At 41.4% G+C, this 13,794-nt stretch overlaps 1 protein-coding gene across 2 annotated transcripts in view; it reads right to left on the reverse strand.

Annotated features, from left to right (window-relative positions):
- The window catches only part of SGCD (sarcoglycan delta), a 423,838-nt gene that overhangs the window by 140,244 nt on the left and 269,800 nt on the right, over nt 1-13,794 (reverse strand). For both annotated transcript variants that reach the window (XM_075856102.1, XM_075856103.1), the window contains one exon: nt 3,738-3,923. In XM_075856102.1, the coding sequence (XP_075712217.1) occupies nt 3,738-3,923 (186 nt within the window). The remainder of the gene's footprint in view (nt 1-3,737; nt 3,924-13,794) is intronic.

Genomic DNA, 13,794 nt, shown 5'->3' on the forward strand with positions numbered 1-13,794 from the left:
TGCACATGGCCGCCGCCATTGATTTCAATGAGCCTGGACCGCAGAACCGGGCCGTAATAGGACATGCCCGTTCTTTCTGCGGTCCGGGCTCCCGGGCCGTGCAAGGACCGCAAAAACTACGGTCGTGTGCATGGCCCCATAGAAAAGAATGGGGCCGCAATTCTCCCGTGGATTTTCCGGGGAATTGCGGCCGCAAAAACACGGTCGTGTGCATGGGGCCTAAGTGTTTGCAGACCGCTTGCAGCGCTCTGACCCTAGCTGGACTGCTAACCAAAGGAGGCCCTTTGTATCCTGCAAGTGCATTTGGACCATTTCCACCGTATTCTTGTACCAAGGGCAGGTGAGAGCCCTGCCACCCCTGCCTGCAAGTGTGACCAGAGACCCGAGACTGTCTTGCCAAGCTTAGTGCCCATCAGAGATTGTACCGCCAAGCTAAGTGCCCATCAGAGACTCTAACCGCTAATCAAAGTGTCGCGGTTTGTAACCATTACGCAATGAGCCCCAATGGGAACAAAGTTGTGTTTTATTGAGCTGTGATGTGTCTGCGTCTATTACTGCGCCATCCTCGAGTGGGATACCGTGTCAAGGGCCACACACTAAAGACTGACCATCTAACACGTTGATAAATGGTGATATAAAGGAATCACCATTTTCTATCTGGTGAGGCCCCAGTAGAAAGCATTTGTGAAGTTCTGCCATACAGGGCCCAAATCTTAACAGGCGATATATTAGTAAGTTGAAGCACTCGACATAATCAGTTCTTTTACTTCTATTTATATAATCCCAGTAAAACCCTTTGAAATACATTTTTTCAAGCAGTATAAAAAGATACCACAGCAGCAGCAAGAAGTATAAACCCATACACATAGCCGACGTCCTGTATCTAGTTATCTCAATGAGAGCGCTAATGGTTTGAATGCCCGCGGTAAACACAGAGGTGTAAACACACAAACCCACACATGCCTATGATATAAAAAACTGTTACTAAATTAGTCTACAGGAAAGGACGGCAGGTGAAATGAAACCACTTTATTCTCAATATTTCCCCGCACAAAGCCTTTAATTACAAAGCGAGGCGTGCTACCTGCAGAGACACTGAGATTACTAGGAAAACGATGATATTTGCACAAAATCCCTCTCTGAATCTCATTCCTTGTGCGCGTTTCGCTCTCCGCAGGGAAGAACATCACCCTTATTCCATTCAGCTTTTCAACTTGCAGCCATGGACACTGAATCCGCTAATATTTGATAGGTGTTACCACTCGAAATACCATTCTACTAATCTCTCCATCCTGAAGATGGGCTAAGAAGTGACCACCTGGAGTGGGAGACTTCAGAAGATTACAAAAAGTATTCTCTTTAGATCCTTTAATAATAATAGCAATAATAATAATAATAACAATAATAATCCCATACTCGGGCATGGAGGTTTCAAAAACATTGAATGGTTTTCATTGTATATCCATTTACCAAAGGTTAATATACAATGTACCCAATAATAGTCTCACCATTAGAGATAGACTAAATCCTACTTGGGGATTTTATTCGTTTTGGTCAAACCTTAAGCCGAATATTTCACTTGTATCAATGTGAAGGAGAAATAGTTATGAACTTAGATGTGCTCGGTAACAGCTCGGTACGACCCGTTGTCACTGAACCCGTCAGTCCCGCTGACCTCACGGATTCAGGTCTCAGCGCTAGATACAGCTGCTCTGTATACAGGATGTAAAGCAGCTGTATCTCAAAAAGTTTAAATATTTTTTAATAAAAAATACCCAAAAAGTGGCACCAGACACACTGATAGACATTATTATTTAAAAAAATAAAAAACAATTTCAAAGGTGTACATAGCCTTTAAGTTACAAAGGTCAGCAGCAGAGGTCATCTAGTTTGGTTTGCCAGTCCAATAAAAATTGACCAAGAATAGATATTGGGATGCACTCCTCAATTGGTTGGCGTGGTGCTAGTAGGGTAGGGACGAGAATCCCACAATATTGAAAAATATATATAAAATATGTGTGTGCTGGGGTTATATATATTTTTCAATAAAAATTGACAACTGCATTTTTGAGAAGAAATATGATCATGGCAGTGGTCATTTCCCATCCCCCACTTCTTATGTCAATTTATACATAGTGCAGGGGGCGATTGATGCCAATGGGTACAGAACCGTTAACATTTAACTTTACTGCGAAATATGGTTCACTAAAACAGTATAAAATTGTACATAAGCAGCATATGGAAGCAGACAACAGAATTTACCAGTACAAAATACAATAAAATGCAACTTTGTTAACTTGATCATTCCCCAGTATAATATAATCATCACCTTTAGGTCACACGGTTAAGACCGATGTGTGATCGCTGTGTCGCGCTGCTGGCATCACAAGTGAATGTGGTCACGTTGCGACCCGCAATTTGCCACGTTATGACAGTCGCAAGAAATACAAACCTGATTAACTTTTCGCGACTGTCATGTCGCAGTCTTGGTAACTTTCGGGTCGCAACGTGACCACATTCATTTCTATTACTTGCGAATCCAGCCGCGTGACATAGCGATCACACATCGATGTTTCTTCATGGCGGCCAAAGTTGCCGTGTAACCCTCGCCTAAATCTACATTTTATTTTGGGCTATGCTATTAAAGCTCCTCTCTATCCAAATAATAAAGCACGTGCTGAGGAAAGTTCTTAATTTGCTAGATCAAGCTTGAAATCCTGAACTTCTCTTTCTATTGCAAGTGGGAACAGGAAGTTATAACCATAGTCAGCCATCTTGGAGGCTATGGAGTACAGTGTTTGGTCACCCATCACACATTCAAGTCACTGCACTCTCATCCCCCATCTCTTGCTCAATTTATCTCCATTTTACAATATTTCCCTTGCTCTTTCTCAATGCTTAGATTAATGCACAAGGGTAAGCACTAGTACACGGAGGTCGATATGCACACATGACAGCCCACATGTGCCCTAGGAGCTAACAATTCAAACACCTCCTCCTAGGTTTTCCACTGGTCACAAAGACAAAAGCTATAACATATAATAACATGAGATGTAAGTTTTAACAGAAAAACAGCGTATAATAACGAAGAAAAGAAGCCGCAAACCCCATTTCTTAGGTTTTCCATTCATTTCAATGGAGGTCACAATTTGGGAGAATACGTCTAAAACAAACAGCAGGACATACAGTACACCCAATTCTGCGTCCACCTTGCAAACCCTACATGAGTGGTCTGCAACCTGTGGGTCTCAGCAGTTGTAGTATTACAGCTACCAGCATGATGCAGCTATATGGCCATGCTGGGAGTTATAGTTTCACAGCAGCTGGAGAACCATAGATCGCAGAAAGTTTATTATATTTTTTTATATGTATATGAACTTTACATTAAAATATTCTCTTTTTTTTTTTTCTATTATCTGTTCCAAGAGTTAAGTAACTGTGTGATAACCCGGACCAGGCTTCCTGCTGTATGCCAAATTTGTAACTACGCCTCCCTACGCTCCAACTCGGCTCCCCGCTGCTTCTATGGCACAATTACGCTCCAGGTGGGAATCCAGCTGTAAGATAAAGTTCTATTTGAACTGAATGGAGTCTGTGGCCTGCCATAACCTCCGTATTGTTCTCCCTACAGCTCCCGCAGAGCCATAATCCCATTCCTGCTGCTTTTTTCCACACCATAAGGAAGCGCCCCTCGGTGCCCATTCCATCTAGATCGTCTGGTTTCCATGGTTACTTACAATAGTAAAGTTCATGACTTTGAGGATCCAGATGGTCATGGCGAGGTTCACCAGGATGAGTATCATGAGGAGCAGAACGAAGAAATACAGGCATCTCTTCCTCCAGCCGTATATCCCCACCTTATACACATGGGGTCCTTCGGTGCTGGAGAGCGTACTCCTGTGAGCATACTGTTCCTGAGGCATCTGTAACAGAAACATATAGAGGGAGTGAGACACATTGTGAACGCTACATGGGAAATCTCTGCTCAGTGTCCGTGGCGTTACCAGAATGCATTGCAAACATTGTACAAAGGGGGACTGCTCCCCGCCGCATTTTACAGCAGCATCTTATCCAATATGTAAAGGGTTCTCGGCAGGTTATATTTAACTATGGAAGTATACAACCAAAATGCATCGTCACAGCAGCAGTCTGACTGCTCGGCTGTCTCTTACGTACATCCCTCTTTTATCTAAATCAGTAAGAGGATGAGCTTTAAACTTGACACGTCTTGTGTACATATGAAGCAGAGCTGGATTTGTCATGAGACTCTTCCAGGCTTCTATTTTTGAGCATCTTCATAAATATCTGATCATAATTAATGCAGGAGGTTGACTTGCAGTCCTATGTAAAGCAATAATTAACACACACATATGTCTTCAATTTTGGAGACGGGAAAGAGGGACAAGTATATGCCATGCGCTGCATATTTTTTAGATGGCACAGTGCCACCATCACAGAGAACACGGGCACCAGTAAGACAAACCTGATCTCAATACCCCATAATAGTTCCCCTGCCAATACCCCAAAATACCCCCTGTAACAATACCCAGCAGTACCAGCCATAGGGACCTATTACAGTGTCAGACACAGTGACCTGATCACAGAGCCCTCATCAGTGCACCCAAAACACTTCCACTCTGAAGATCCCCATAACTTTTCCATTCACAATACCCTCATAACAATGTCAATAACAAAAACCACCAGTTCGAGCAATAGTGCACCATAACAGTATCAGCCACAATGCCCCCTTACAGAGCCCAACTCAGTGTACCCATAACACTACCAATCTCAATACCCCATAACAGTTCCACTCACAATACCTTAATAACAGTGCCAGCAACAATACCTACCAGCGCCAGCCAGTGCCCTATAACAGTGTTAGCCACATTGCAACCAATATAGAGCCCACCTCCGTGCACCCATTACACTTCCAATCTTAATACGCTCATAACAGTTCCACTCACAATGCCCCCATACCAGTGCCACTAATAATACCCACCAGTGCTATTTATAGTGCCCCATAAAAGTGCCATTTACAATGGCCCAAGTACAGAGCCCAAATCAGTGTACCCATAACACTATCAATCTCAATACCCCAAAATAGTTCCACTCACAATACCTTAATAACAGTGCCAGTAACAATACCTACCAGCGATAGTGCCTTATAACAGTTACAGCGTCAGTGCCCCCATTATGGAGCCCACCTCCGTACAAACTTAATACCCTCTTATCAGTTCCTCTCACAATACCCCCATACCAGTGCCAGTATTAATACCCACAAGTGCCAGCCATAGAGCCCCATAACAGTGCCAGCAACACAGCCCCCATAACTATGCAGGTCACAATACCCCACAGCAGTGTCCTATTGTATTTTGCTTATGTAGGAAATCTTTTTTTAAATCTAACAAAGTACACCAATGTGTAAATGAGCAGATTAGACCATTTAGAGTTCAATATAGTGCAGTCATAACACTGCTAATTTCAATTCCCCCATAACTGTCCTAGTCACAATACCCTCATAACATTGTCAGTAACAAAATCCACCAGTGCCAGCCCCGAGGCTCTACAACATGAACAGCTATACTACCCACATTATAAAGCCCACTTCAGTGTACCCATAACATTACCAGTCACAATGCCCCCGTAACTGTGCAGGTCACAAGACCCCATAGCAGTGTTCTATTTTATTTTTCTTATGTAGGAAATCTTTTTTCCAATACTATGTGTATATGGGCAGCTCAGACCATTTAGTCCAAAAAATTTATATTGATCTGACTTTTGCCTTAATGGTTCTATTGACATTTAAAGCCACATTTCACCCAGGACCACCCACATGTGAGCCGCAGGTCGGCCTTTAAATCGAGTTATATTCAGGCCTTTCCCGCGTGTCCATGGAGACTGTCTGCTTGATGGAAAATGTGCATATTTTTTGGAAACCATCAACCTTTGAAATCTCCTTTATTATCCTATCTCCATAGTTATTACCAGAGAATTTGTTCCCGGCTACTATCTAATTACTATACTTGTGACAGAATAGGCCTGTAAGGAGCACACCACTAGTCGTGTATATTTTTAAAGTAACTAAGATGTTTTTTCGGAACTTGAGGCTTTCGAGGTCGATTGTCTTTTTGATTTTGCACCTGGTTCTGCCTTTTAAGAACACTATCATCCTTCGCTTCCAGAGCTCATTTGGGGGCAACGGAGGCATGTTTAGTCACTGCTACACCATGGATCTTAAAGGGGTTGTCTAGGATAGGCCATCAATAGCTGATTGGTCGGGGTTTGACTCCCGGGACCCCCGCCGATCAGCTGTTTTAAAGGGAGCGCGAGTGCTGCTTCCCCAAAATTTCTACTTGCTCACTAGGAATCGTCGACACAGATGTAGCGGCGATTCACAGGTATTACAGCCTTTTCTCCCATTGAAGTGAGTGGGAGAAGAATGCTACAATACCTGTGAATCGCCACTAAATGTGTGTCGATGATTCACAGTGATCGGCGGGTCCCTGGAGTCAGACCCCAACCGATCAGTTTTGATGGCTTATCCACAGGTCGTGTGTGGTGTCACAGCTCAGCCTCATTCACTTCAATAAATCTGAGCTGCAATACCAGAAACAACCCATGGACAGATGTGACACTGTTTCTGGAAGAAAGCAGCCATGTTTTCCTAATCCTAGATAATCCCTCTTATATGGATAATGTGTCAGTAGGAGGTAGGGAAAGGCCTGGTTTAGGTCCTGCCAAATCAAGTGGAAACCTTGCCTTGAGCTGAACACCTAAGCAACCTGTATTGTCTGGAAACTCCTTTAAAAAGACTGTGGTTGTTAGATAGTGTGCACCTAGTAACCAGACTGACAGATATGATTTAACAGTTCAGCTTAAAATTTAAAACTGACAGCAGAGAAGAGGAAAAGCAGCTTGACCAGATTACGATCTACAGTGGGCACCAATATGGACAGGTTTTCCATATTCCATTCCAGCATAGTATACAGTGGATATAAAAAGTCTACACACCCCTGTCAAAATGCCAGGTTTTTGGCATGTTACAAAATCAGTCCAAGATAAAAATAAAGAACAAAAATAATGTGGTTGAATAAATATGCACACCCTTAAACTAATACGTTGTTGAATTACCCTTTGACTTTATGACAGCATTCAGTCTTTTTGGGTAGAAGTCTATCAGCATGGTACATCTTGACTTGGTAATTGTTGCCTACTCTTCCTTGCAAAGGCGCCCCAAATCTGTCAGATTGCGAGGGCATCCCCTGTGTACAGCCCTCTTCAGGTCACCCCACAGATTTTCAATGGGATTCAGGTCTGGACTCTGGCTGGGCCATTCCAAAACTTTGATTTTCTTCTGGGGAAGCCATTCTTTTGTTGATTTGGAGATTCTGCTTCAGGTTGTTGTCATTCTGAAAGGTGAAATTCCTCTTCATCTTCCAATTTTTAGTAGAGGCTGCAGGTTTTGTGCCAATATTGACTGATATTTGGAACTATTCATAATTCCCTCCACCTTGGCTAAAGCCCCAGTTTCAGCTGCAGAAAAACAGCCCCAAAGTATAATGCTGTCTCCGCCATGCTTCACTGTGGGGACAGTGTTCTTTTGGTGATGTGCAGTGTTGGCTTTGCGACAAACATCCGTTTTGGAATTATGGCTAAAAAGTTAAAACTTGGTCTCATCAGACCATAACACGTTTTCCCACATGCTTTTGGCAGACATGATGTAGGTCTTTGGAAAACATAGCCGGGCTTGGATGTTTTTCTTCCGTCTTGCCACCCTACCCCACAGCCCAGACATTTGAAGAATACAGGAGATTGTTGTCACATGCACTACACAACCAGTACCTGCCAGAAAGTCCTGCAGCTCCTTTAATGTTGCTGTAGGCCTCTTGGTAGCCTCCCGGACCAATTTTCATCTTGTCTTTTCATCAAGTTTTGAGGGACGTCCAGTTCTTGGTAATGTCACTGTTGTGCTAAATGTAATCCACTTCTTGATGACCGTCTTCACCGTGTTCCATGGTATATCTAATGCCTTGTAAATTCTTTGGTACCCTTCTCCTGACTGATGCCTTTCAGCAATCAGATCCCTTTGATGCGTTGTAAGCTCTTTACCCCACCATGGCTTTTACTGTCACATGCAACAAAGAAAATCTCGGGAAAATCCTAATAGAACAGCTGAACTTTATATGGGGTTACTCAGAATCACTTTAAATAATGGCAGCTGTGTACTGACTACTATTTAACATGAGTTTAATTGTGATTGGCTAATTCTGAACACAACCACATCCCCAATTATAAGAGGCTGCTCACACTTATGCAACCACATTACTGTAGTCTTGTTATTTTTATTTCTCCCCTCTAAATGATTTCAGTTTGTTTTTCAATGGAATTGTACAGATTATGGGTCACATTAAAGGTGGAAAAAGTTCTGAAATTATTCATCTTGTACTGATTTTTAGACATGGCAAAAACCTGGTATTTTAACAGGGGTGTGTAGACTTTTTATATCCACTCTACATCTGCCTATATACAGTTATCAGACTCTTGTATTTAGCCATCAGCCAGTCATTACCCCGTCAAACAATTGAACTGTGGGGCAAATGAATATGGCAACACAAAACATTTATGCAAGCGAAAACTATTTTAGTCAAGTACTGTTATCTTGAGTGAATCAGATTCCTTATCAATGGCTTCAGACACGCGTGCCTTGTGTTTTGGAGCTTATAAGAACCGAAATTTCAGCTTTTACGTTTATCATATAGAGTATTGCCTTTTCCTTTTCTCTCAGTTAGCGCCTGGAAGACCTATCATTTCTATTTCAAAGTGTTTATTAACTTTTGAAAATAGACAGAAAAATACAAATGCATAACAAAACAACCGTTCTATAAAAGTATACAATAAAATGCATCAGATTGAAGTCCTATCTTTTCTATAAATCCATGGTCAGAGCTATAGACGTAATAACATACGCGCCTCTCAGACACATACAAAACATAACAAATAAAACATGTATAAGCCCGCCTAAGACCGGAGAATATACAAACAAAATTCTCGCCATTGGGACCAAGACAAAAAAAGTCCCACAAGCCGCTACAGAAGATGGTAGAACCTGCACGTGCTAGATAACACAGCTGTCTCCTCAATAACCTTCAATAAGTACCGAAAATTTTTAAAGAAAAATAAAAACAATAAAGAAATTTACCTAAACAATAGAGAAAGTATTAAAGAAGAAAAAATGGGGGGCGCTCTCTTATCATGAAATGCCCTGCTATATTCATGCTAAGGCCCCTATTCGTTCTGGGGAAATAAAGCAGTCGATGCAGTTTGGCTGTTTAGGGCATCTTCCTTTAGGGCATCAGTGCGGGCACCTGGAACAGCCACCTACCAGAACCCTATTACTGTAATTTCCTGACATTTCTAAAATCGGGAGATCCCCTTAAAGCAGTGTCGGCCAAGCATTAGACTGTGCTCTACAGGTTGACCAGTGCATCTAGATAGAGGCTATTCTTGTGCTATGTACTACCCAAAGTTGGGAAACGTGCCTCCTCATAAGTTTGTGTATCTTACCAGCTTTTCAATGTATAACCAAGGTATTTGATCACTTTTATGGGGGCACTGTGGTGCTATCACTAATATGGGGCACTGGGGTATCTTTCCAGCCTTTCTTTCGAATGCTTCATTGACAAACCATATAGGGACCAGAGGTTACACACTTCTCGACAGCTAGTCTAACACAGAGGACCAGCATGGTCATGTATGAACAAGGTATGGCTGTGGAGCAAGTGCTATATGTTATTACCTATGGCTTTGATCACTGTGGCTGCTATCACTAATATGGGAGCACTGGGGTATCTGAAAATGGTGCATGCAAAAAGTTTACAGCAGCGGCGTTCACACATTCATTCAATCATTCACACATTTGTCTGTTCTTGGTCTCCTGGTAGGTCACTTAAAGGGATTCCCTGAACATTTTAAATTGATAGCATATTCTTATGATAGGTCATCAATATCAGATTGGTGGGAGTCCGACTCCCGGCAATCCACTGATCAGCTGACTGAAGGGGCCGCGGCAATGAATGCCTTGACCTATTCAGTGTTTACCAGGCACAGCGCTGTACACATCTGTAGCGGCTGTGTCTGGGATCACAGATCAGTCCCATTCACTTGAATAGGACCAGAACTGCAATCCCAGGCTATCCCAAGTGTGGCAGGAGCTGGACCCCCACGTATCTGATATTCATGACCTATTCTACGAATAGGTCATCAGTATGAAATGCCCGGAGAACCCTATTAAATCACACTCCACAAAAAAAAGCTCCCATACTAAAAAATACTCTAAATGAATAATGTTATATGACCCTGACATAGAGCGCATTAACTTTTTAATGTGTCAGTTTGATCCCTGAACAGAAGCCGGTGTCTCCACCCTAAGGAGGTGTTTGTATTTATTTACATATGTCTATATTGTAATTCTATAGCTGACCTGGGCACATTAAAGTCTATACAAATTTCCCCAATAAAGGGTATCAGAAAGTTTAACCCCTTAGTGACTGCATATACACCTTTTCACGGCAGTCACTAAGGGGCCTTATTCCGATGCATACGCTTTTTCACAGCACATCGAAATAAGCCCGGTACGGCAGGAGTGGGTGCTCGGCTGTCTAATGAGAGCTGGGCTCCTGCCCTAAGATCTGTGACCAGAGTTATCCTTGATCGCAGTAGTTTAACACCATAGATGTCGCGGTGAATAGCGACATAGGGCTCCCTGTCACCCATCGGTGGCATGGCAGCCGGGGGCCTAGTGAAGGCCCCCAGGCCTGCCATTTCTATATGCCTATTAGGCCAGGCCAGAGGCGTGGCCTAATAGATTGCCTGTCAGGCAATAATGCTATGGTATACTAAGTATAACAAAGCAATATATCAGCAATCAGAAGATCGCATACAAAAGTCCCTTAGTGGGACCAAAAAAAATTATTCATTAATGTGAAATAAAATTAATTAAAAAGCACTGCACAGTAAAAAAATAAGACAACTATTTTTCCATAAAATGTAGTTTTATTTTGTCAAAGTGTAAACAAAATGAAAAGGTACCCATAAATGGTATCACCACGATCGTAACGACCAGAACAATTACGTAAACACATTATTTAAACCGCAAGGTGAACGGAATAGCTTTTTTTTTTCATCCCCCTTCCGCAAAACATTTATTAAAAGTAAATCTAAATGTCCCATGTACCCCAAACTGGTACCAATGAACACTACATCTCGTCCCTCATAAAACAAGCCCTCTAATGGCTACATTGACAGAAAAAAAAAAAAAGTTATAGCTATTATTTCCTTTTAAAAGTGTTTTTATTGTGTAAAAGTAGTAAAACATAAAAAAGCTATACATATTTGGTATCGCTGTAATCGTATCAACCCATAGATTAAAAGTAACATGTTATTTACACCGCACGGTGAACAACGTAAATTTAAAACGCAAAAAATAATAGCAAAATTTAGGTTTTTTTCCATTTCTCCCCAAAAAAATCTTTTATAAAAGTTTAGCAATAAACTACATTGACCTCAAAATGGTACCATTGAAAAATACAACTCATCCCGCAAAAAACAAGCCCTCATACAGCTATGTTGACGGAAAAAATTTAAAAGTTATGGATCTTTGAATCCGACGATGGAGAAATTTAAAAATCGCTGGGCCATTACGGGCCAAATTGGCCGGTCATTAAAGAGTTAATTTTGATCACTAAAGCTTAGTGCACCGAAGTCCGAGAGAACGCAAATTACGAATATGAACATCAGAACATGATGCCGTGTGACATTTAAAACCACAAGTCGCATCAGGGAACATCTATTATTATGAGGACAAGGTTCTGGATGTACAATGGCAGAATAAAATTCTTTCTGGCTAATAAACAATTAAGTACCAGTTAAATGTTTAATCGCTGCTTCATTGTGTAGGTTATGAAATTCCTATTTTTTAAATTCCATTTCCCAATGTCATGACAACACACTAGTTTTATGAAACTTAATAATGCAGAATACAAAACAGAATTGACTGCTACCCACAGTCCGCAAGAGAAGAGGGTATAAATAAAATACTTCATTGTATTAATAAATAAAGTGGGTAAGGACAAGCCTGCAATGCGAAGGGGTACCCATGAGGACAACCGGAAATGTACATGCCTTGCCAACAATATAGGCACCGAATATTTACATAAAGCCCTTTTCCAGCTAGTTGCTCAAACTTACTTGTTTGCTGGCCCAAGGGGGCACTATTAAATTCCCAAAAGTAGAAAAAATAAATAAAAATAACATCACATATAGTTGGCTGCCCCCACCATTGAAATTAATGGAATCCTTTAAGCATTAAACAGCTTCGGGTGCTTGTGGGCTGTCATGTGGTTGCTCCTACTTCACAGGGTGTGCTCCCTTCTCTTTGAATAAGGTGACTGAAAGATAGTTCCTTTGTCTTTTATTATAGCCTTCTATTTTTGAAGTGACTCAGCACCTTTCTTTCGTCAATAGGAATTTCAGTTCTTGGAGGGTTGAAAAGGGTTGTCTCATCAAGATTGCCCCTTTTAAAACCAAAGTTGGCCCAGTGATCACCTGTGATCGGCGACTTTAGAAACCCTGGCGATCAGTTATGATCGCTGGGTTTAGCTGCGTCTTACAAAAAATTTCCTCAGCAGCCAATGCCCGACCATATAATACATGGACAGCGTGGGAACTCCAGAGTGAGAGCCTCTCTATGTTAGCAGCTCTCCACACTTGCTAATAAAGGGTGGTGCCAAGTGCCACTTTTTGATGGCCATATACCTTAGTAGTTCATATAAAAAGGGGTTTGCAGTGGTTAAACAGTCCTTTTAATATGTTAGTATAACATCAGAACTGCTACACGCAATAAAAGAACAGGAACATTACATCTATAGTATAAAAGCTCGTCTGTTCCCTTATGATGTATTGGTAGAGCCTGTTTTACACAATCCCTGTCTCACACTGTCTGTCCCTGTCACACCTGTCGCTATCCTTTACTCTCTAAGCCCCTGTTCTGGGCACAAACAGTATTACTTACACCAATTAGAATAGTTTATATATATATAGCAATTTGTATACATTATATTTACACACAAATGACATAACACAACGCAAAACAAGGTAAAAAAAGCATGAAGTGATATCTATCTATCTATCTATCTATCTATCTATCTATCTATCTATCTATCTATCTATCTATCTATCTATCTATCTATCTATCTATCTATCTATCTATCTATCTATCTATCCCATATCTATCTATCCCATATCTATCTATCTATCTATCTATCTATCTATCTATCTATCTATCTATCTATCTATCTATCTATCTATCTATCTATCTATCTATCTATCTATCTATCTATCTATCTATCTATCTATCTATCTATCTATCTATCTATCTATCTACAGCACACTGCGAGCACTAATGCCACCTAAGCCACTAAATATAAATAAATATGCATTACTGCTAAATCTACTTACAATAGGGAGGTTCTTAGCGCACATTTTGATCAAATTGTGTGGGCCCACCTGCCACGACAAGGAGACATCTATGAGGTGGGAACCTACGCTGCACATACACCCAGAACTGGGACTAAACTTACATATTCTTGGGGATGGTAGGAACCAGCATTAAACTAATTAAAATCACCCAGTGCATATCCATCCATCCATCCCCTAAGCAGAGGTGTAAGTTAAATCTCCTGTGCACCAATGCAAACGCTCTCACAGGGCCCCCACCCAACATGTGCCATTTATAAA

This window comes from Rhinoderma darwinii, chromosome 3 (assembly GCF_050947455.1).
Source record: "Rhinoderma darwinii isolate aRhiDar2 chromosome 3, aRhiDar2.hap1, whole genome shotgun sequence".
In the NCBI taxonomy this organism is placed as follows: Eukaryota; Metazoa; Chordata; class Amphibia; order Anura; family Rhinodermatidae; genus Rhinoderma; species Rhinoderma darwinii.